The sequence below is a fragment of the Cuculus canorus genome, chromosome 3 (assembly GCF_017976375.1).
Source record: "Cuculus canorus isolate bCucCan1 chromosome 3, bCucCan1.pri, whole genome shotgun sequence".
NCBI classification, from domain to species: domain Eukaryota; kingdom Metazoa; phylum Chordata; class Aves; order Cuculiformes; family Cuculidae; genus Cuculus; species Cuculus canorus.
Genome location: NC_071403.1, coordinates 34,025,660 through 34,051,011, shown reverse-complemented (window position 1 = coordinate 34,051,011; position 25,352 = coordinate 34,025,660). Strand labels below are relative to the sequence as shown.

At 43.4% G+C, this 25,352-nt stretch overlaps 1 protein-coding gene across 2 annotated transcripts; it reads right to left on the bottom strand.

Annotated features, from left to right (window-relative positions):
- Nucleotides 1-17,126: 17,126 nt before the first annotated feature.
- On the bottom strand, nucleotides 17,127-23,962 carry MARCKS (myristoylated alanine rich protein kinase C substrate). Of its 2 annotated transcripts, none has more exons than XM_054062832.1 (3): nucleotides 23,447-23,962; nucleotides 21,334-21,506; nucleotides 17,127-20,368 (listed from the first exon to the last, which is right to left on the bottom strand). In XM_054062832.1, the coding sequence occupies exons 2-3, from the start codon at nucleotides 21,430-21,432 to the stop codon at nucleotides 19,637-19,639; spliced, it is 831 nt and encodes a 276-aa protein (XP_053918807.1). In that variant the 5' UTR covers nucleotides 21,433-21,506; nucleotides 23,447-23,962; the 3' UTR covers nucleotides 17,127-19,636. The 2 variants fall into 2 exon arrangements, with proteins under 2 accessions (XP_053918807.1, XP_053918806.1); XM_054062831.1 differs by lacking the exon at nucleotides 23,447-23,962 and adding an exon at nucleotides 21,750-22,036.
- Nucleotides 23,963-25,352: the final 1,390 nt, after the last annotated feature.

Here is a 25,352-nt window from a genome sequence, read left to right as displayed (position 1 = left end):
TATAATTGAGGCTGTTGTTTCTTTTTTATTATTATTTGAGAAAACCTTTATAGCTCCCTTCAGACTTTGCTGCTCATGAATTATGTCTGCTCTTCAAAGTAGAGGAATGCAGTTTTCTGGTGCTGGGATCTGTCACATCTCCTGTAGGAAGGTAGACAGTTTGACTGCTCCAAGCTGTGTAATTGCAACAGCCAAAGAAAGGATTCACTTCTTTTTGCTTTCTCGGGCACACAGTAGAGAAGAGACAGACAAGATCCCTTTACACTGTCTCTCAAAATTTATTTCCATGCTGTCCTTTCTAGCTCCTTCGAATGCTTGTAAAGCAAAGGTAGGAGAAGCACAGACCTTGCCTTGTTCACTGCCTTTCCTGCAGAGAGCTTCTCATGTTGCATCCAGAAAGTCTAAGCTCTTTAGATGTTTTGTGGTTCTACAAGCACTTGCTCCAGGCCACTTGGAAGGACAGGCTAGGTGGGAAGAGTGCGACCTTGGCTTCTAGTTGTCAATGGGAGCAGGTACGGTGATGGTAACAGAGGTATTTTGAGGGTAGAGCACCATAGCTTTGCTATGAGGAGGGATCGTCCCACCAGAGCCTCCCAGTGTATCCCCTCTGCAGCTGGCAGGCAGCTGCAGTGGTAGGACTGCCTACAGCTCTGCAGGCGCTGGTGGGAGAGGCTGCAGCTTCCTGAAAGCTGGCAGGCTACACCCCTGGCCAGAGGCAGATGAATCAGTAACTGTAGGGACCAAAGGAGCTCATGGGTAGGGAGGTCAGAAAAAGGGTGTTATAGGACCACTGTGGGATGTAAACTCTTCCTGGGCTCTTGGTTTTGTCTGATTTCATCTCTAGGGGCAGGTTGCCCTGTCTATGTTTTCATGGTCTGTAATAACAGATGCTTTTTAATGAGTGCACAGACAGACAGCTTATTGTTTGGATTTGTGCCTCAGAACCGCATGGTGGGAAGGGCTACTCTAGCACTTGCTTTTGTTTACTCTGTTTCCAAGGATGTGTGGTCCTTAGAAGGATGAGGGCCTTTCTATCTTTCAGGTATTTCTAAGGGCCAGGCCAGAACCTAGACTGTTTGTGTTATGATTGGTTTTCTTGGAACTACCCAATTCCTGTCACTGCTTGAGAAGGACCTCTACGTACATTTAATCTGGGCATATTCTGTGGGTATCCAAATGGCCCCAATAAACAAGGGTGGCCTATCTGAAAATATTTTCTGTTTGTGAACTTTGCAATGTTGGCTGAGCCTAGTTAGAAAGCCTTGATTGTGTGTACATATTTTCTCTTCTTTTAGCGTCCCAGCGGGGAAGAGTCCCTGGAAGGCTATCAAGCATGGACTGATTTTCAGAGCTTACTCCTTGCCAGCAGCTTCTCTGTGTGAGGCCAATAAAATTTGTTTGCAATTGACAACAATAGAATATTTTTGCGCTTCACAGTGTGTCTCCTTGGGACTAACTGCTGTTTGGAAAGGCGCTTAGTTCTATTCCTCCACTTTATCCCATGCAGGATGAGGACACCACCCTTTCTTGCCCTGTCTATACAAGATGGTGACTGTTATAAACACTGGGGTGGGCTTACAGACTGGCTAGAGAGGAGGTGCTTCCAAGCACAGACCTAGGAGAGGTCAAAGAAAGGATAAAAACTGGGGAAGTGGAACTTGGCTCTGAATTCAAAGAACTCATGGGAGAGTGTGTTCTTTTAATAGACATTGAGGTGTGGTAGGGGTATGGGGCATCTAATTGTTCTTCCTACAGAGCTGAGGGCAGATCATCTGATGTAACTCTGTCTTGCTAACCCATTATCCCACTCAGCCTCTGCCACCCACGTTGAGTGGCCAAAGGAAGAAGCCTGATCACTTACAGAAGCCTGATCACTTACAGGGGAGGAAGGGCATAGAGGAACTTCCAAGGGGGTGTGGAGGCCAACTCACAGTAGAGCCACATGTTCCAACCTTCCTGCTAAATGGTGCTTGAAGGCCCGTTTTTTGTGGGGTGAGATGGGAAAATGACATGTCCCTCCGCACCATGAGTCTTTCTCTTCTGCTCCCATCCTTGCTAGAGATTTTAAATAAAAAGGCAAGCAGAGGGCAAGCAGTTTTAGTTTTACCAATGTCTGTCTCTTTGAAACACACTGATGCGGGACCTAAGCATATGACAAGTGTGCAGTGCAGCATGGGGATGGCCCATGTTGACCAGGACGGCATTCGAGGATGCCATGCAGTTGGGTCAGAAAGTAGTGATCTATTCTGCAGGGCTGGAGCTCGCTTTGACACTGGGCCACACGAAAGCTTTTTACTTTCTGAAATTGTCAGACTCAGGATGATCATCTTACATCCTGAGGGCAGTGTGGTCCCAGGAGCAGTGCCCAGGAGGCATGCTCTGGAACCTCTGCCCTGTTCCTGGCACAGTAAAAGCTGTTTCACCAGTGTAATGTAATGCTGAGACGGATCAGGCGCTAAGCATTGAAAAAGTTTTTTCTCTCTTTTTGTGGCCACTAGTGAAGATTTTGGATCCTTCTTTCTTTCTAGCCTTATGAGGTAACTGTGGATGCAAAAAAAAAAAAAAAAAAGGGTTTGGCTGGAAAGTAGGTCATGAGGTTGTGCGTGGATGGCATACAGCAAATGAGAAGGGGTAGTGCCTTCCTAAAGGGTGCCATAATAAGCTGCAAGACAGATGTTCCGTCTGGGATGACCCAAATTCTGTGCAGCTGGGACTTGCTCTTGGCAGTCTAAGGCGTCCTATGAATTTGTGAGAAAAGCTCCTTCACTGAGATGCGACACCGTTGCTGTCACAGTAACCCATGGAGCAGCTGGGTAGACCCCACTGTGCGGGAGAGACTAGTGTTACACTCATGGGATTACTAACCCAATAGTTTGCTGACCGTAGCCTTTCTCTGTCTCACAGCATCTTCAAAACCTAACACAAATGCCTTTCGTTGTGCTATTTGCATAAGTTCTAAAACCCTTATAAAATGAAATACTGTTCCTGAGAAGGATAATTACTATAGATCTTACAGTCCAGAAATATTCTCTAACACCTCTGATCTACATTGCCTAAATTATTCTGTAATGTTAAGAAAATGGCAGCATCTCTATTTAAAAAACAATGAGAAATGTTTATATTTAATACAGTTGTTTAAAACACTACACAGTATGTTTTACTACTTTGCAATCAAAACAAATAAATAATGTGAACAGTTATATCTTCCTCAAGTTTAGCAGCTGGATCTTTTTAAAAAATCTTAGGATCTTGATTCGACCAGTTCTTGTAAGGGACAATTAAACTTCATGATCTACACTTGAAAAAATGACCTGCAATTTTGAGAATTTTCATTTGATAGCTTCCCTACTTGAAATATGTCAGAAGTGCTTTATTTTTCGAACCGATCATGTTTGGTGGTTCTTGAAAAGCAAAATGGAAACATCTCAAGCAGATAGAGTCAGCATTTCCCAGATAAACAGCTCACAGAGAGTACCAGGGCAAAAGCTGATCTCACACATGCATTCACCTCATGGTTTGAATATGTATAACTGATTGCAAAAGGTGCTTCATTGAGTTTTTAAACAGGAGAACATAAATTTGGGGAAAAAAATTACTATCTTACGTCTAGTGTTCTTCACTGCATAAATGACACATTTATCTCAGGAAGTAGTTCATATGCTTGTTTAGCTTTGGGAAGGATTATTTGTTTGAAAGGGATACAAAACAGCTTTGGCTCCCTGTTCCTGATAAATCAGCTTTTCTGGAAGTTGACTGATTCCTTTGGAGCTTTGAAATGTATTTGCTTAGCTGAATAAGATAATGAAAAGGAACCAGTCTGGTCATTAATTATATCATTAGATGCATTTAAGTCAGCATTTACCACACTACGGTGCTTTATGTGAGAAGTGGCTCTTGCTCCTGTTGCATGCAGAGGCTCTATATAGAATCATAGAATCACCAGGTTGGAAAGGACCCACTGGATCATCGAGTCCAGCCATTCCTAACACTCCCTAAACCATGTCCCTCAGCACTATATGCTGGCATTGAAGTCAGTTAGATGGTTCCCATGAAGCAAGCATGCAGAATTCAGTCTTTGACAGAAGACAAAACTGAAGCCTTGCTGTTTATTTCAGGCAGTTGTAGCAAAGGCTGAATAAAGCACAGCAAGATAAAATCAATTAACAGTTGAGGCCTGCACGCAAAATATTTTTATGCTAGGGGTTTAGCGCAATGCTGCCTGTATAAATATCATGATTCATTCCATTCTTTAATACTGTTAAACAATGGGTGTTCCTTAAAAAGAGACATTGCTATACAGGCTATTTTCTGCGTCTCGGTAAGTATGGGTCGCATTCACTCTTGATAGCTATAGATCAAATTACAAGCAAGCCACGGAGAATTATGTTTCTGTAGAGGGAAACCCTAGTTCCCCACTGGGTTCCTGTGAAAGAGGTGGCCAAAAGCCAGCTAACTTTGCTTCCCAACTGCAAGGAGCCAGGCTGCAGTATACTGCTGGCAGCACTCAGCATCCCCAAGGAGGTTTTTCTGAGCAGAGTCCAAGCACAGCCACCACCCAGGACTACATGGTCTGGTCTGCAGCTGGGGGAAGCTTATGCTACAACTCATGGTTGGTGTGGTGGCCAGAAGAAGACCCATCCAGGGCAGCTGAAGCCTTGCCTCTTCCAGCCACCAACGCTGCTCCTGCAGGACGCGTCAGTATCGGTGGGAGTGCCACTGCATCCACTCGTTCCCAGGGGCAGGGCTAAAAGCTGGCACAGGTGCTGCCTACAGCATTGTCCTGGTGGTTACCCTGCATGAACTGCAACAGCCACCACAGCAATGCAAGGCGCCAGGCACTTGCGTCCTTGTTCACTCCTTCCTGAGAGCATTTGGACTGATGTAAGACTACATCCCTCTGACAGCTTGTTCTTCCAAAGGAGGAGAGTAACTTCCACTGCAAAAATGTGCTTCACACAGGTACCGCTGTGCTCTTACCATGGATTGTATAACTCGCTTGGTAAAATTGCCAACCCGGCAATACAGTATACAGAGCAAAGTTATAAATAAAACCTTCATTGCATACAAATAACAAAGAGAGTGTAGTATTATATAAAGCCATGAATTAAATGTGGGGTGGGGGTGGGGCTGGCTTTAACAATTTCTATTTGGACAGTAACTAAATTTACTATTACCATTTCCATAGTTCACCAAAACATTTGCAGTGATGCTTAATATTGGTTTTTAAAGTCGCAGTTGATGTTCATTTGTGCCCTCTGCCAATACTCATCTCCTGCAAGACATATGGGGGCTAATATCTATGTATATGCTGTAAAAATAGTATTTATTTAAAGGCCTGGTGGAACATCTCAAATTCTAGTAATGAGCTCAGTGAGGCTCTCTTTTAAAAGATTCATAAGTGACCAGGGAGGATTTTTGTGGTTCTCTTTCTTTTCCGTCTTAACAAAGTACCCAAGATGGCTGCAGGTCTATTAAAAATGCATCCTAATCACGGTTTAGGTAGAGTTCAGTGCCAACTTTCATTTTATCTTCAGATAAGCACCTCTCATTAATTTCTTACAATCTTCTGGGACTGAGGATTTCCATATTTGGTTTTACTCTTGGATTATGTCAAAAAGTTTAAACAAAATAGTTTCAGCTAAATGAATGCGAAAAAAAATATCTTCCATATGTTATCAAAATCTTCTGCATCTGTTTAAGTCAAAAATGGCAAGCCAAAAATCTTTACGCTGGCTTACAATACAGCCTCTTCAAGAAAACACTCTCTGGTTCAAGAAAATGGGTTAAGTAGTTTTAAATCAACTTGTCATTTTTTCTGCATGCTATGTAGACCTCTTTCACTTCCCTCCCTCCTCCCTTTTTCTTAGTCTAGTTTTAAACCCTTGTATAAAATGAGTTTGCCAGGGATTCATTTACTAAGAATATCTTTAACGACATCGCAGTTATGGATACATTTGTCAAGAACTCCAGTTGTTAAGGTCAATTGACTTGAAAAAGACAGAGTGGATGCCATTACTTCTGTATATATGGGATGAAAAAATTCAGAGTGTATTGTCAGCTCTCTTCCCCAGTTCAAACCAGTTACAGTGTCAGACCTCATGACCTCACTTAAGTCAGAACAATGACATAATTTTGCATGTGTACAGTCAGACTTTTTCTTGCTCCTTTAATCTAAATCAGAGAAACAGCATGCAAAAACTAGACTAAATAAAAAAGTTGTCAAATATCCACTTCAAAGTCATAAAATCACAAAGACAATTACTACAACAGTGCTATGACTGTATTCTTAAAAAGCTTACAGCCTGCTTTGACAAAAGCCTGTATTTAGAGAAAGAATAATCCTTTAAACTCAAGTACTTAAACCAAGGAAAAAGTAAGACTTAACGTAGCTCATTCTATGGTCCACTGAGTATCTAACAATTTGGAACCTAATAGGATGGCCTCAATGAGAGAGATAGTAAACTTTCCCTTTACTACTCCTTCTCTCCTGCAAAAGTGAATATGTTGGTGAGGAGGGAAGGACTTTTCTGTGAGATGGGTATTCAAACTTTTCAGTCAAGCATGTAAGCTTGCCAGCAGTTTCCAAGAGCACTCTAATGCTCATCTCTTACAAAAAAGTAAATACATAAAAACATACGTAGAAAGTCCCCTGCATCCTTCCTTTCCCCTCCTTGCTGTGTTTCTCACTGTCTAAACAGGGCAGCTGGGAGCAGGGCATTGAAAATGTCTTTCCCAGGTAGCTAACTTTCTCCAGACATTGAAAAGGGAGCCTAGACATCAATCCATGTGTGGAGTCAAGAACTTATGTTATTCCCTCTTATACAGGGAGAACTACAGTGTAGAGCGATTAAGAACAGAATTTCTAGAGTCTACTACTTCTGCATTTCTCATTCTCAAGTATAAAACCTTAAATCTCAAAGGTTTTTGTTCTAGAGTATCCTCTTTCTTACAAATGATACTAATTGGTTTTGTCCTACCTCCAGCTGACACAGAGAACAACTGATCTGTCTTTACTATAACCTTTCATGTGTTGAAAAATCAAACTAAAGATTGTTCCCATTCTGTTATGGTAGGATGGTAAAAACTCAAACTGAAAAAAAAAACCAACAAAATACTTCTAAAATATTGGACTAATCATGTGCCGAAGGTTATACAGCAAACCACAGACAGAGACAGCAGCAGAGCACATTTCCCTTGGACTCCAGTTGAGTGCTTTGAGCACGCAAACAGTCCTTTCTTTTCTTTCTTCCTACTTTGCTACCCGAATTACAGAGATGTAAGAGACGTCAACCTCATTCTGTTCAGTTTTGAGCAACACTGCATTACTGTTTTATTTGCTGATCTGCAAAACTGTATAAATAACCACATCTCACATGGTTACAGGCATATCAGGGGTAGGTACTACTGAAACCCGTATGCTGGCTGAGGTAGGCACATTACAAAAAATCCTTCATGTTTAGGATGACATTATTAAAGCTTCCATGAAAACTGTGTTTGTTGAAAGAAGCCAAGTTATTTTCGTGTGTAACTTTATTTTTGACAGTTTCCCAGCCTTGGCTTTGTACTTTGTTTACGTTCCCTTGTTTTAAGAGGAAACTGGGCTCGTAACAGATATCTGAAAGTCACATACTTGCATATTGTTTTAGTGGATAAATGAGAAGTTTTGGTACTTTAAAAGACAGAAAGGAGGGGAAAAAAGTCTGATGTGCTCAGACTGAGAGGAGTCTCAGATCAGGGAATCCTGGTCTCCATCTTGGTCCGATCATGGTGATTACTGCTCACCACACTCCGTGTTGGCACTTGGGTGATTAATGACATGACACGCACAGAAGTGCATGAATCTCCCTTGAAATATGACCAATTGCATTCATAGAAGAGTGTTAAAATGCATACATTAGGAGAAAATATGAAATGTAGTAGTGTATGTCCTGGGTAGAGATAATATGCAATAACTGAAACTGTGATAGAACACCTAACACAGTGTTCCCTGAAACCCACAACCTCTTCACATGTCGTCACTATTGTGAGGTAAACAAGATCATCACTGCTGTTGTCTGTAGACTTTATAACGATATATGTTTACATATAGACTATGAAAAGATGGATCTGATTTTAATAGCTGAAGATTAGTGCAGAAGGAAAATTCGGTGAGGAACGATGAGCACTTCTCTTTGTAAAAAAATCTATTTCTGATTAATCTCTGCTGCTGGTCAGCATGTTACTGATGTGTTTGCCTTTGTATACAGTTGCACTCCACAATATTATTTAGGTATACATCACATTTGCTGCAGGCCTATCATATATTATGATACATATCTATACTTGTAGTTATGTAAATCGCTACATCTCATAGATGGTCTTTGTACCTTGGGTCACCATGGGGAATTCAAGTGGTTTAATGCCGAATGCTAATGGACTGGGACAGTCCTACCCTATAGACTGAATAGTTAAAATGTAATAGAATATTATATTATTACTTTTTCAAATAAACGTTATAAACAATAGATTTATTTCCAAAATCTGTTTCTACTTAGAGACTTTACTGATAACCACATTAAGAATAATATGTGGCTTTGTCATTGCATGTGTATTTTTATTTAGTTGGATGTTTATACATATGTATCTCATGAGGTAAATTCTGGACAACTGTTATTGTACCCTCCCTTTCCTGTACACCAGTTTAACTTTGACTTTCTATTGAAACACAAGACAAAGTTTTCCCTGGTCTCTGAAGACCTTTTGGAAATCCCTACATTGAACTAAAATTCTAAAGCAAAGATAAATAGGTAGGGAAAAGATCTTGAGCTATGATTTTGATCACTATTGGCATTAAGGTAGGATAAAGACAGACTGTCCCTTTCAGTTATCTGTTCTAACCTCAAGCCTCCACAGGAGAGGTTCCCCTCAACTTTCCTGTTGTGTCTTCTATTAGACCACTGAATTATGCTTGTAGTTAGAAAGCCTTTCCTAAAATTTAAGCAATATCCTCTTTCTTACAAATGATGCTAATTATTTTTGTCTTACCTCCAGCTGACACAGAGAACAACTGATCTATCTTTACTATAACCTTTCAAGTGTTGAAAAATCAAACTAAGCTCCTGGCCCTCAAAACCTCATTTTACCTGGAGTGCACAAACCCAATTACTTTTTCTTTGTAAAGCCTGTATGTTTCTTTCCTGTGCAATTTCCACATTGCCCAAAATTGTTATTGAAGTGCATTTTTCTAAAAAGAAACTGAAAAATACCCTGTTAGCTCTGCACTCACGAGAGGACTAATTCTTAACTGATACTGTCTGTGAGCCACCTCAACCTCAGGCTCCTTTCCTGTTGCCTGGGTAGTCCCTATTTTCTGTTTCTGAAACGGAATTTCTTCTCTTTCCTGAAGCATAGCCCTTTTCTGAACTTCTGCTTAATGTTTTAAGCAGAAGTTTTCTGACATGTTTCTGGTTTATTACCATATGAAGTCCAGCAATATTCTGAGTTCTCTTTTATGTGTTCTTCCTGTCCTCCCACTATGTCAGCAAACCATTGACCATTATACCCTGAGGGCTCTTTTTCAGCTGACTTTGCTTAGCACCTATTTTCCTAGTTCTTTTTTCCCTGGCTGGGCTTATGAGAATGTTGCACAGGACAGCATTGAAAACATTAGTGAAGTCAAGATCCATCACAGCTCCTGACTCCTGTTGAACTACTAGGCTGGATATATAGTCAGAAGAGAAAATTACACTGACTTGAGATGTTTTATTCTTGTGAAGCTGATCTTGACTATTTCTTGGTATTCTATTCCCCTATAAATGCATTTGCTCTAGTGTGTTTTCAGTTATCTTAGTTGGCTGCTTTGTCTGTAATTCCCCTAGTCCTTGATTCATAGTGTTGTGGTTCCACATAACACAAATGTCTCTTTGTTCTTCTGCTAGTCCCTACTTCTTTTTTTTTTCTTAACTCCCCAACCACTTCCCACTCCTCTTTTTTCTTTTTTTTCTTTTTTTTTTTTTTGTGTGTGTGTAACCATACCTAAAGTCAGTGCTGTATTTGCTTTTCTCCAGTTCTCCAGTTTATCCCATGTCATAGGCTCTCACTATAGGCTCATAATAGCTCAGAATAGGCTCATATAGCCTCATAGGCTCAGAAATTGTTTGGCTAATTTCCTAATGCTCTGTGAAATGCCCTGACTAATATGCTTTCTTAATTATTAACTTATTCTTTCCTCTTCTTGGCATGTTGTACACAGAGTTTTCCAAGTTTAACACTCTTGGTAGCAACAAGTGCTAGATGTCTCAGTGGTTACATTGACTATAACAATTTTAGGGAAATTCCCTCCCATAGCTCTCCCATGCTGCTAGCAATACAGAGAATATAAATACAGCCAAACCACAAGCATTTTTACCACTTTAGCCAACTTTATGCAACATGATGGTGAAAATGTCATCAGGCAATCCCTACACTACCACTCCTGTCTATGTTAGAGGAAAAGTTGGAGAAGTTTTTAAACTTGTAATTTGTGGGTAAATTCTTCTGATAAATTTGGCAGAGTGTGCTAGAAATTACAGTGAATAAAATCAATTTAACAAACCAGTGAGGCCATTTTCTTTCCATGTCATATGCAAATAAACATGAAAATTCTCTCATAGATGTGCTTTTTCTTCTATTTAATGTACAATATACACATGCATCTCATAGAGCTGCTGGTTCACAAAGACTTGAAAATACATTGAAAATAGAATTTCAGATGATGGGTCTGAATCAATTTCCCAGTAGTTCCATTATCTGGCTTTTCTGCAGTATGTCATCTGGAACACATACATTTTACTCTGCTATCTGTAGCTTTAAAACAGAACTCAGACTGCACAAACTTCTTATTAATACTCCTAGGAATTACAAATGACTACTGGAAAATTCAGGCTGCTAAGGCACTTTCTTAATAGAAAAGAATATCCACAAAGAATCTTCATTTATGTACTTTAATATGCCAATATTTAGTAAAGGAGAGGATATATTTTGATAAGGAATGAACAGCCTCACAAGCAAACTCATCTATCTACGCACAAATATTCTCTACAAAATAGGCACCTCTTTTCCCTCCTTCCCAAAAAGCCACACAACTCTCAGGGTGGGAATTGCCGCCGGTGGATGAAACAGCCACCCGGAGTGGAATGCATCTTAGTTTCAGTACATGAAAATAGCCTCAACGTGTCACTAGAGAGCTATCGATAATCTGGTTCTAGCTACATTGTAAGGTTTTGGGGCTTCGTGATCTTTTCACTCAAGAGCTGCTTCTGATTTAATCCTTCTTATTGCTTAAAATGCTCATCACTATGTACGGTAATGAAAAGGTCCTGGCTGCTTGTGCACGGATGGCAAGTCTTTCAATATCACAGTTCTGGATTAATGAAGGCAAAGAGCATGAAGTGAAAAAGGAAATGTGTAGATAACTCAGATCTTTTAAAAAAAAAATAAAAATAAAGGAAGTTGGTAATTTATTCCCTCCTCCTTCATAATCTTGACCAAGACAAATAGAAATGTGATTTTAACAATGGTAGGAAATGAAACAGGCTAACCTTTCTGCATTTAGACTAGAAGCCTTTTCCAGAGCAGAGCCTGTCTCTTGTGTATGTTTACACAGTGCCTGGCACAAGTAAGGCTCATACTTAATCTGGGCCTTTTGAGCCTGTATCACAATATAAATATTTCCTCGTAGTAATTCTTACAGGAACAAATCTTTGTTTGCGCTTCTGTTCAGAAGCAGTCCCCAGTCTTGCTCCTCCTTCGGGATTCCTTCCAGCTGGCCATGTCACTGTCATCTGCTATTTGATTGCCTTTAATGCAGCAGATTTATGCAAAAGCAAGCCTGCAGTTAAGATCATGGAACATTTTAAAATGTCCAGCTTAATTTTTAAAATGTCCAGTGGTGCATTTCTTACATGGTGCTGCTTCACTCAAGTGTTACTGAGAACATCTTGTGTGCAGCTCCCTTTTACAGTGTTGTTTGAACTTGACTTTCTTGAAGTTACACTATGCATATTCTTCATTTTTAACTTTTCACAAAAGACAAAGACTGATTTATTTCTCTTAAAATCCTCAGGAACAACTTAGCACTTCCATCTTCTGCAACTCTACATGACAGAACCACGCAGAATGTTTCCAGTGATTGCTTCTTGCAGTTACACCTGGTACGTCTGCCGTGAAGCGTTTAGAAGAGAAACTTCAAAAGTACTATTTTGTTTCTACTTCTATATATCCACAGATTATTAAACTAATGACTATCATAACATGCATACAATAACAACAAGATGCAAGTCAAAGCCCTAAAGCCTCTTTAGATTAGATTAGATTAGATTTGCACTGAGGTTTAAACAGAGAACAGTTGGCTTTGAATCTCTCTTCTCTCTTTATTAAAGTTGATGGTCCTATTCTACCACTGGAAGGTTATTTTCCCCTTCTTTTTCCCCATGGCTCAATTTATAACAACATCGAAGCTTCACGATCTTTAAATGACAACTGTCCATGAAGGCAGCACAGAGCCAGAAAAATTTACCAGGTAACAGAGCATTAGGTGGATATCAATGACCATCAAAAATTGTCAGTTCTACATTGAAAACAGAAACGTTTCGAATGATTTCTCCACATGAGTTTTAAAGACATTTCTGCATTATCACTGCAATGTATAGGCTTGTCAAGTATTAGACAGACTTCATGCGGTGGTAGCAGGTGGAAAGCTAGGCCTGATGAACCTCCAGGGTGTGAACTCTTGCATATATAATAATGAGGATAAGTTTCCAGCCACATCTCATTTTTGCCATTTATGACAACAACACATGAATGTGTTCCTACCCATCCTGCCAGGGTGGTCCTGTGTGTCTTCAGTCTCTTAATCCATGCAAACAGCCACCTCCTTGTCCTTTTATTTCACACACTCCATCTCAGGTGGCTTGCAGGTGGATGCCTGCAAGAATCAAGTGTGTTTCTCTCACCGTTAGTAATATTTATGGGGGAATTTCAGAAGTCTTTTGTATTGCTTGATTACCCTCTCATGGATCGCAGTGACAGATGAAGCCAAAATGAGTTCTTCACAAAACTCCTTATCTAATTTGGTATAGATATAATATCATTTCTCCATGTGAGCACTAATTCACAAAGATAGGTGGAAAGCAGAAGAATAAAATATTAAAACAGAATTCAAATATACCTGTATAAAGACATCCAGAGAAAAGGATTTAGAGAAATTTTGGTGTTACTTTCTCTCCACTGTTTTAGGTTTTCTTCCTGAATATTCATTAGAAACCAAACATATACATGGGTATGCAAAAATAGAATTGAGGAAAAAAATCCTGCTCCTTCGTGTATTCTGAGTATCAGCACAGGATTTTGGCAATTTTGTTCAATTACTGAGATGGAAAATATTTGCTGCCCAGTCTCCTCCAAGGTGCTGTGTCTGGCAAGCTTGCTTTAACAGGCTCCTGAACTGCGATGCAGGACTTGCAACTGGTCTGATGATTCATTCCTGAAAAACGTTGCCTTTATCAATTTTGTTTCCTTGGTGTTTCCTTAAGAAGGGCTTGGCTTTGCACTCCAGTGGAAAAAGTGTCTTAGGTAATTAAATTGTATTTTCTAGAGATATATGGGGGGTACTTTAGACCTATGACAACCTTGCTCCAGAGGGATAGAAAAAAAAGTAGTTTCTTCCTTTTGCTCCTGAAATTTGGTGTTTGGTTTTTTTTTTAACTCTCACTCTCCTTTCTTTTCTAAAGGTACTGCCTATGCAGGTCTTCGCTTCCTAGTCTATAACAGTTCTTTTCCAGCAAGAAGCCTATTAGCAACAGCTCCACAATGGGTTTTGTTTCCTTTGAACAGCAGATCACCCATGTAAGCACGGCTTTTGTGTTATCATATTAATTTAAAATATTCAGGTGAATCTACACATCAAGTTTCAGAGCGATAACTACTCCAGTAAAGGTTAGCAAGTCACTTCTTGCAGCTACTCAGCAAGTACAATTTCCACAACCAATAGATTCATAGGTATTTTATTTTCTCTTTTTTTTTAAGGAACTAAGCTGTGAACTTCAAGAGAGATTGGACTGTATCTAAAAATAAATCTCTAGTCACTGCAGGCTCTACTGAAAGCAAATATCAGATACTTTGTTAGCAACAGTATCGGCTCTGGTGCTGGGAAGGATCCCAGAAGGCTCAAAACAATTCCTCTCCAGCACTCTTCTAGTGCAGGTTATCGCAGAGACGGTCACGAGAATTAACCTAAGAATTCTAAGTCCTGGAACATTTACCTACTCAGTGATAAAAGTGCATGCACCACCAGCAACATCTTCCCATACTTGCTGTTCTGCAATCAGAATTGTGTTACGTGTTAAAAAAAAAGAGAAAGACACCCACCTACACACCCCCACCTCCTCCTTTGTGTCTTAGCCACTTTATGTAAATTCATCAAAGCTTTGAGAACTAATATTCCATGTATCTTTTTAGAGGCTTTTTAACAGCAAATATTAATGTCCTGTTTCATATCGTACCTTGGTAGTCCTGTTCTGAACAAACATGTCTTCCTATAACAAAGACTGAGGGCAAAGATGTATAAATAATACTTGTAACTCTCCTCAAGATTTCAAAACATTTTGAAAGCATTAACTGAAGTTTTATGTCACCTCTATCAAATAACATTATCCGTATCCTAAAACAGCGGCATTCTGAAGCTGAGTCTCTTGGTTTTGTATAGAAAGTGTACTCAATAATACAACCCAAATTTATGTACTGCTAACTCTGTATTTTATTCACTGGGCAGCACTTTGCTGGTCACTCATCTGTTTAGGCATAATTATCAATTTGATCCCATTTCTGGCCCTCCTCTGATGTTCCCAATAGGCAATGTTCCCGCCTCAGAGCGATCTCAACAGTTATTTCAGTAAGCGCATCATTAAAGATGCTGCTACAGCTTCCCTTTATGAATCCTCAAACAAGTAACGGGCCTTAAAAGCTCACCATCACACTGGCTCTTCCCAGGGCAAGCTAACACAGAGACTTCCAGTAACCTTGCACTTCACCGTAGCACCACCTCTTACATTCCTTTATTCAAGTAACCCGAGGCTGCCTGGCCTGCTTGCCTCTGCTCTGCTGGACTCGGTTGCAATCGCAATAGTTTCTATTCATTGTGAATTAGCTGAGGTCCCCAGAATTGTAAAGAGGACAAATTAATCCCACTGTCTACAGTATGTTATAAACACAATATACTATTTTCACTTGCTGCATGCTTTGGGAAGAAAAGTACTTGCTTTATTCTATCCCAGTGACCTGGGCATAATAATAAAAATTGCCCTAACCTAGGAACAGGATGCTTTCAACTAAACTACATCATTATGGAAAACACATTTTACTTCAGTCTATTAAAACCTAATGAATGCAGAAACAAGACCAGTATCACCAATGATGACCTTTTACTACTCTTTCACTATATAAATAGTATAAAGACTGAATTCACGGGACTGATTTTGTGGGAAATTAACTGCTATAACAGCTTCAAACCAGAATGTGCATTATCTAGATTTTTTTTTAAAGCAATATAAAAGGACCCGCAACTTGGAAAACCCAAACAGTCAAGGCAGATAAAAATCTTTGACCTTTATCTAATCATCTGCAAGTGAAGTTGAAGAGTTAGCTGTTTCAAAAAGTATTAGATAACAAAACCCATTCTTAAAACACAGCCAATATCCTCCCTCATAATAAAAAAGTGAAATATTTGTTTACCCAATGTTTGCATCTAATACAATCAACAGCAGTTTGCAGGTATGTCAGAAGCTAATACATGGACATTTGATTTGTATAGAGCAGCTGTGTATAGAAGCAGGAAGGTGAATGCACTCCAGCAGAAACCAAAACCTAGGCTCCAATTCCCCCACTCAGCTTGCCTTTTCCTTTGCTTGACTTTTCCTTTTCTTGCCTTGCTTACTTGCCTGAAGGGAAAGTCTCTACAATTTTACGTTAATAACCACCAGAAGCAGATAACGAACTCAAATATTTGAGGTCAGACATTGTGATTTGGAAAGTCTGAAATTAAATTTAGATATTACCAAGATAGGCATGAAATTCAGAAGGACTTTTGTACAACCAAGTTTTGACCCTGAACAAAGAGGACTGTTGCCTCTATCTAAATCAACATAAAAGTAGTAAATCTCTAGAGCCCCTATACTGGCAAAATTAGATTCCGCAGTAAGTTTTACCTAAAAATATTACATCGTTTCAGCAAAACAGAAGCTACCTTGGTCATAGCAATATCAACATTCTGCTTAAAAAGAACCACAGCAATCCACAAGATAGGAAAATTGTCTTGAAAGCACACATTTCAGTCACATGCATTCCAATTCTCAAACAGAATTTGTTAAAATTACAACACTTATTATGATTAGCATTTTCACCGAGTCAACAAATGCAATAAAAAAAAATGTATAAAGCTTTCTCAGTAAGATATTAAGCATTTCATCAGTCACCAACGCCCAGCCCCTTCATTTTCCTTGTACATAAATAAGGATATTCTACAATTGCACGGGAGTGACTGACCACTCATTCCCTTGGGGACTGAGGGAGGAGTGATAATCTTGTACAGTCCTTTGGCAGGACGAAGCAGCTCAAAACTTCTCTTTTTCCACTACTGCAAGCCCTTTCTGATTCCCGCCTTCTTAAACCACATGGTAGAAAACTGGTATAATCAAATCTCACCCAGCTGCTGGGACCAGAAGAGTAGACCACGCAACTGGTCTTCTTAACACATATTTTTGAAACTCTGCCATTATTAAGACTTTGAAGGAGATCTGAAGTCAAGCCAAGCCACAGAATGAAGTCAAGTCAAGCCCCAGGCCAGGAGCCTGGCTGCAGGGACCGGCGTGATTCTGCACCACCAGGAACTGGAAACGCTTCAGAAGATGCCACTGGCTGAGCAAGGAAACAACATGAACATTTGAGGAAAGCAGTCTGGGAAAAATCTGGAAAAAAAGAACTTTACTAGTGATTATTTTTTTTTCATTTGTACACATATAGTTTGGAAAAAAAAAAAAAAGAAAGAAGAAATGCAGACTTCTCTTTAAGAGTCCTTGGATTTAAATATATATATATTTATTAAAAAGAGACATTGACTCTATGGCCAAGACATCATGCGTCTCAGAACAGGTTTTTACAGCCATGTTATAAAAACCCCTTAGCAAAGCAGTTATGCACTAGACTTCAAACACATGTACTCCAAGAATGACACTGGTGTGGAGGATCTTGTTTTACATCCATTTATTTTTGTCCCTCAGCAATTATAGCATAGTTTCAATACATTTCTAAAGCTATAGAGAAATACCAGGGCAACTAGAGTACATACAAGCCAAAGTTAAAATGGTAGACAGCTGAATTATAAAAATAAAAAAATAAAACAAAAAAAAAAACAACAAAAAAGTATGCATTCAGCAGGATATCTACTGTACTTCATTCAGTTTAGGCTTTGTTCTTTAGGGAACAAGGTGCTAACGTGCCATTTTCTCATAAAATGAATCATAATTGCTTCCAAAGAGTTTCTGCTGAAAATTTAGGTGGAAGCAAATAAGTGTAACACTAAACTTTCTCCTATAAACTTAGAAGCAACACTTTCTTGAATCAATTTCCACCCTCCAAATACCACTGCTGTTTTTCTTGCATGAACCCACTGTTTTATTAAGGCATAATATGCCCTGAGCAATATGCTGGAAAAAAGCCAAAAAACTAACAATTAAAGGCAAGCACCAAGTGATTATTTTTATAGACAAATTTTGAAATCTGCTTTGTAACTCACCTGTATTTGGGAGTAGCACTTGAGGAAAAAAAGAAAATATTGCTTTTAATTACTTTGAGCAGAATGGCAGTGTTCATTCCCCCTTTCAGGCTGGTTTCTGAGCTCATTGTCTAGGTCCCCAAGAGCGGGAGGTTTGTTTGAAAGCCTAATTTTTAAGCAACTTGGCGTAAAAATTTCAGTGCCCCACCCTAAGCAATTCAAGTTAAATCTTATTTTCCTCAAGAGGCAAGACTCTCATACGCTGGATACCTCTGGTCTTAAAAGCAAGATGGAGCCTGGACAGGAGAATCACACACTGTACATGCTCAGACTGCCTTCCAGTCTTCTTTTTAGAGCCAGAAAAGCCTATGAATTATGTGGTGCACCTTCCAGTTTCTCTTAAAGATGCACAATATTAAAGATACCAGGATCTAGGAAGGTAGTTTTCAAAGCTAGTATTAACAGTACACATGACTTTCTCTCTAGAAATTTAGGCAATACTGGCTAGTCCCTTTAAGCTACCAGAGTATCCAGAAAAGAAAGACAACCAAATTATACATTTTATTCACATTTATTTTTCGCTTTTAGTGTGCTCACAGAAAATTAGAACACCTTAAGCAGGAGTTTAATAGCAATTTTTGTAAGCAAAGTTACATTCCATCTCTAAGTCAAATTGGTCAAAGCTTCTCCAGTATTTACAAAAACATGATAGACAAGATGCTACACAAAAAAACCATTGCATCTGAAGAGTTTTCTTTTATTTTCGAAGACAACTGGAAAAGAAAGCATTGTCTGCCGTAATCAAAAACATACCACAGTATAAACAGTAACCATTCCACTTATCACAGCTTGGTTGAGTTTAAAATTTGTGTTTAAAAGGTCCAAGATGACTGCAGTTTTACAAAAATGGGCAGGGTGGAAAGAGTTGCAAACTTCATGTGCTTCTGGATATCAAGATTTGTTTTTTTTTTTTTATACAATAGTCACAGTTAAAAACACCCCGCTGGTAATACATAATTACACTTTATTAAGGTCATAAACCAGCAATAAACAATAAAGCCTATACAACTTGTATTTCTACTTAATCACTGACCGATACAGCTAACATGAGATAAGTGAAAAGTTCCTATGGTTTAAATGAATTCCTAAGACTATGATCTCTTTATCTGGGTATTGATTTTTATTTTTTTTTTTCTTTTTCCTTTCCTTCTTAATCAAGACTTGTAGTGTTGTAAACCTTATAGAACATCTGCCTCACAAAATACATCGTAATAACTTTCTTTTAAAAAAAAGACTAACCCCTTACATCATTTCTGGTGGGGCGCGCTCCCAGCAAGGGCTGCGCACCCCGGGTTCCCCACTGCGGCCCCTGTCACTTCATTTGATATCCCTTATTGACCCACCCATCTCCTTCATATATGGGCATGTCCATAGACCGATCGGGAAAAGTTCTATAATATGAAGAGTTGTAATGTAAAAAAAAAAAAGAAAAAAAAAGAAAAAAAAAGAAGAAAAAAACCTGAACCAATCAAAACAAAACATTAATACTGATGAAAAAAAAAAACCAAAAGCAATAAAACAAACCCCAAAAACAGAGGGTGGGAGAGGAGGGCGGAGAGGGGCCCCCCTCCGCCCGTTGGAATGGCGGCAACACACAGCGATTTGAGATGGGAGCTGCAGGGGAGGGGGGAGAGAGAAAAAAAAAAAAGAAACGAGACATCTTTTAAATCAATCCCTGGTTGTAGACGAGTTCTCCGAGAGACCAGTACCTGGCACCACTCCAACAAACAAACAGGGGGGAGGGGGGGGAAGGAAAAAAAACCAGTCCGTGGGGCTCGCGGCGGCGGCGTTTTACTCGGCCGGCTCGGCGGGCGCCTCCGGACTGCTCTCGGCCGCGGGAGGGGGCTCCTGCCGCGCCTCCTCCGCCGGGGCCGCCTCCTGCTCGCCCGCCTCGCTCGTGGCGGCGCCCGCCGCCTCCTCACCCTTCCCCTTCCCCTCCGCCTGCTGCTGCTGCTGCGGCTGCTGCTGCTCCTCCGCCGCCGGGGTCTCTTCTCCCGCCGCCTTCTCGGGGGCGGCCTCGTCCGATTTGGCGTCCTGCGAGTCCCCCGCCTCCTCCTTGGGCGCCTCGGCCGCGCAGGGCTCCTCGGCGCCGCCTTTGCCCTCCTCGGGGGCCGCCGCCTCGGGGGCCGCCGCCTCCTCCTTGCCGCCCTCGGCCGCGGCGGCCGCTCCGCCCTCGCTCTCGGCGCCCTCGCCGGCCTCCTTCTTGTTCTTCTTGAAGGAGAAGCCGCTGAGCTTAAAGGACTTCTTGAAGGAAAAGCGCTTCTTTTTTTTTTTCGGGGTCTCGCCGCTGGACGAGGGGGTCGCGCCCTCCTCAGTCTTGGGGGAGGCCTCGCCCTCGGCCGGGGAGGCCGGCTCGGTGCTCTCCGCCTCGGCCGCCTCCTTCTCGGAGGCGGGTTCCGACGAGGCCGCCTCCTCCTTGCCCGTCTCCTCGGCGGGCGCGCTGCCGTTCGCCTGCACCTCCTCCTTGCCCGCCTCCGCCGCCGCGGGGGAGGCGTCGCCGTTCACCTTCACGTGGCCGTTCTCCTGCAAGACAGCGACGGGCGTTACCGGCGGTGCCCACGGGGTCTGTGTGTGTGTGTGTGTGTTGGGGGGGACCACGCGGGGCGCCGCCGCCGCCCTCCCCGCGCCCGTTTCTGTTTCTCCTTCCGTGGTTTAACCCCCCCCTCCCCAGGCCAGGCCGCGGCGGGCGCGACGCGCGGCAGCCGCCAGAGGGCGCCGTAGCTCCAGGCGGCGGCAGCGGAGCCGCTTCGCCCCCGGCGCGCCCCGTCCAGCCGCGGCGGCGCAGGGCGGGGAAGGCGAACAAAGCTCCCCCGGGCCCCGCCGCTGCCCCTCTCTCTCTCCACCCGGAGACGCTCCCGCGCCCCCTCCCCCTCCCCTATTTGCATCTCTCAGGCGCCCGGGCAGCAGCTGCGAGGGCGGCGGGGGGTGCGAGGCCGCCGCGCTGGGCAGAGGGACCGAAAGCCGTGCCCCGCGGCTGCCGATCCCCCTCGAACCCCGCGGCGCTGCCCCTGTCCCGCTTTCCCGCCGACCGCCCCCCACCACCAGCCCGGTGGCTTCGACTCCCGCTACTACACAGCAGCCCTGGTGCCACCGCGAGGGGCGTTTGGTCTTCGAGAGAAGGAGGTTAAGCGGGCAGAAAAGCCAAGCGGTGTGAGATCCTTCGGTTTACGAGCCATTGAGACACCTCAGCACAGTACGAGAGGGATTTAAATAAAAAGGATAGAAACCAAAATATGTGCGCCCCCCCCCCCCTCCTCCCCGCGCAGGAAAGATAAAGGAACGAATCGTTCAAAGCCGAGCCCGTTTAAAAAAATTGAATTATTCCTTTGCCTCGAGTTACAAAGATAGAAGGATCGACCGTATTCTCCATTGACTATGCCACCGAGGCATCAAAGGAAGAAGAATTAAACAGGATGCGAAAGAGAGTCCGTCGAAGTTGGCTTAAAAAAGGAGCGGGTTTAATATTTTTCTTAATTTTTTTTTTTTACCTGTCCATTCGCCTTGGATGGAGATGAAGCCACTGCTTCCCCAGGTTTCTCGGCGGAGGCTTCGCCCTTTGCAGCGGTCTTGGAGAACTGGGCACCCATGCTGTCTTATTCAACAAAGAAACTCAACAGATCCAGAAGGAGGGGAAACAAAGAGCCTTGGGTTGGTATAAATACTGGGCGACCAGCAGCAGCAGCAACACACACACACACCAGAGGGGGAAAAAAAAAAAAAAAAAGAGAGAGAACAGAACCGATTATAATGCACTCCTTTTAAAAAATTTAAAGTTGAAGAGATCAAAAAGCAGCAGCACAGGAGGGAGGGGGAAAAAAGGGAAGAAAAAGTCGAGCAAAAAAAAAAAAAGGAGCCCAAGTTTAGTAAAAAGAAGTAATAAAAAATCCCAGATTTGTAGCCGTACTGTAGACAAGGAGAAAATGGAGAAATCTCCCTGGTTGCTAATAAGATGCGGAGTCCAACGCCCAAGTGCACAGATGAATGGGCTTCCCGAGCGGTGACGGCAGCCCTCCGCCCGGCGCCGGCCAATCGCCGCCGCGCCACACAAAGGGGGGCGGGGCCTGGCCGCCCGGCGAACAATGGAGCCGCGATGGCAGCGATTTGAAATCAGCCCCCGGCCGATAATGAATGTGCCGCTCCGGCGCGGCGCGGGCGGGCGCGCGGAGCTCCGCGCCGGGCAGCGAACAAAAACACCCCGATAGAAGCGGGGCGGGCGGGCGGGGGACAATGGTGCGAGGGGCGTGCGGGTGAGTGTGAGTGCGAGTGTGAGTGTGAGCCGTCCCGGCTCCGCCGCCGGGAGAAAGCAACAGATAGCGTGTGCGAGCCCGGGGCGGGGGGAGAGGGAAGGAGGGGATTTGATGCCCTCCCCCCTCCGCTTTGGCTTGCTTTTTTTTTTTTTTTTCCCTTTTCTTCCCTGGGTTTAATTGGTCGCGATTGTCGAATCGCCCCCAATTTGGAAGGTATTTGAACCACGTAGATCGGGTTTCGCCAAACGAGATCACGAGTCGAAATTAGTAGGTCTGTAGGCCAGATGTTGTGAACGCTAAAGCAGCGGCGGCAGGAGCCGCTGCCGAAGCAGGAACGGACCCCTCCCCCTATAGCGATATTGGCTCGGAATAAAATATTTTGCCATAAGCCTGCGGCTCTAATTAAATTCTGCTGTCTGATTATTCCCGATCTGTGTTTTTAAAGTCTTCTTCTGCGGCGGTGACCCCGTTTCGAGATGATATTTCCAGGCACTCACGCAGTGGGCGAAGCGACGATAATGGGGGAAGCGTTTGCGCTTTCCCAACCCCGAGCCCCGACTTGGGTGTTTACGTTGAATTTAAACCCTCGAAGAAGATGTCACCCGAAACTAAACGCACACGAATGAACCGTGATCAGCGACGGGGTGGGTGAAATATCACGGATCTGATGGATTTCCTTTCCCTGGGGAGGGGACCGCGCCGTGCGATGCGGGAAAGGCTGGACCAGACCCCCCCCTCGCCTCCCCCGCCACCGCCACCCCCTTTTTAAGGAGCAGAAGCGAGCGTCACGAACGCTCGTTTTCCCCAATCTCCTCCGAACGCCTCTTGTTTATAAACAAGGATGTTAAAATGATTCCGATAAGGAAGGGCTGCGGAGCGGGGAGGCTCAGCCCAGCCGCCCGCCTTCGGATTACCCGGAGCTGGTGGGGACGGGTGGGCTTTGTGCGGCCGCCGCCTTTCGGTAACACCGGCGAGGGCAGCCGGTTCTTTTCAGCCGGTCAAGGGAATATTTCGCTTATTGTGGGCAAAAGGGGCATTCGATTGGTTTTGTAGGGTGTGGGGGGGATGGAGCCTCCCTCTTCCCCCCCCCCCCCCCCACCGCCGGGAGCCGCCGCCGCTCCCTTTGTTTCGTCCCCCGCTCCCCCCGCCGCCCTCCGTGCCGGCAGCCCCTCCGCAGCCACCGGTGACCGCCCACGGCGGGGCGGGGGTGCCGGGGGTGCTGCGGGTGCCTCGGCCGCCGCCGCGGGGCTGGGCTGGGCGCGGCGGGGCCGGGGGGGTCCTGGGGCTGCCGCCCATCCCCGGGGAAGCGGCGAGCGGCGGCAGAAGGGGATGGAGAGCGCGGCGGAGGGCTCACCTTGCGGCGTGACGGCGGCGCGGACACCGGGACGGCTTCTTTCTTCGTGATCCGCCTCCGCTTCCCGAGGGGACTCCGCGCGTAGTGCTTTCTCTGCTCCTTTTAATCTGGATATGAAGCAGGTCGTGATTTTGTTGTTGCTTTGGGTTTGGGTGCTTTTTTGTTATTTTTACACCGGTTGTTATAGCAGATGACCTAAGAAGACCTGCTGGAAGACTTCGTAATCGGTATCGAAGTCATCTGTCCACCCTGCACGGGTACCTGCGATTTCACCCACATGGGCATATGCAGTTTTACTTTTCGTCGTTAGCTTCATCTGAATTTCACACTAGTGTCACTGAAAAATTTCACAGAGTGGCTGTGGGAGTTTTGACGGCGTGTGCTTTGCATTATGCTTTTGATATGTTTTTCAACTGTTTCAATGTTCTACAACTTTTAAAAGAAAAAAAAAAGAAAAAAGCATTGACTGGTGTTATTCTAGATGCTAATTTCCACAAGTTCTTTTGTAGAGTCTCTGGACAAGCAGGAAATCTGGAATATATGCTCACTGTCAGCCCCAATGCACTACAACCTGCACTGCTATCTCTGCTTTCTAACCTGAACCCTTGTATGTGAGGTGCAAATACGAGATTTAACCCCTTGACTGACCTTTTGAGCCCACCAGTTACCAGGCTGCTCCTTGTCACACCACACCTTTAAGCTCCAAGCAAACAGATACGCTGGAGGGGAGATTCCTCCTTCTTAAACTTGCACTTTACTCAAGTTCCTGATCTTCTTATGCCCTTCCAAGGGGAGGGAAAAAAGAAAAAGAAAGAAAGAGAGAAAGAAAGAATAACCAATCCTAAACAATCTCTGACTGGTGTATTGCAGCAGGACTAATCAGATATGAATGTGAAAATACCGATTTTCTACAGTGGCTACATCACAGAAAAAGGTGTTGCAGGATTTCTTTGGCAGGATCAAGGAGGTATTAGTGTAAAGGTGCTTGTGTATACACCGTTGGAGATGTAGTGCCTAAAAAAAGGGGTACCATTGTAAGTGTGTTTGTGTTAAGGCTTTTACCACAACAGCTACGTCAGCAAAAAATCATATCCTCTCCATGTGACACGGGTGATGATATTTTTAAGAATGTGACAGCCATGCCTGAGAGGCAAGTCTGAGGACTCCAAAAGTGAAAAAGAAGAGAGAGGGCCAGGGGGCTGTTCAGGGGTAGGAGAGGAAGTGGGGTGGGGGAGGGGAGGGAGGGAGGGGAAAGGGGCAGTATTTGCCTCCTTTACCTCCACCAAAGGTTAAGGACCCTGCCGCAGCTGATTTCCTGATTTCTAATTGTGTGTTGCACCCCCCAGGTGAAGTTTTCTTTGAAGTGACTCCCCTCAGCACATTTTGCCTGAGATTATTTTCATCCTTTTCCTTTTGGGAAGGGGGAAGGCTGAGGTGTGGACTGATGAAATGGTTTGGGCAGTACTTCAGCATTCCAGCTGGCTCAGAGTTACTGATGCTCAGCTGTGACTTCATGATCTTTAATACCGAATCTGTGCTTCACAACTATGCAAACTTTTCTGTCAAGCTAGCTAGAGTATAAGCATGGTATATACTGCTTATGTCAACTTTACACTAACTGTCTGTGGGGAGGCTAGGAAAAAAGCTGCTAGCTTTTGGCCCAAGAGAAGCTGAGGCGAAGTTGCCCTGCAAAGTGTCTGGCCACACTTGAAACAGCTGGTGGATGCTGTGCGATGCTCTGCTTATGTGGCTACAGAAATCCTGACCTTACATCAGGTCCTCTGAAACTGCAATTGGCTGTGCTATGGAAGCGTGGCATCCAACTCCTGTAACCAACCTCCCATCTCACTAATGCTCAGTTTTTATTTTTTTTTCCCAATATCGTATGAACATCACTTTCAATCCA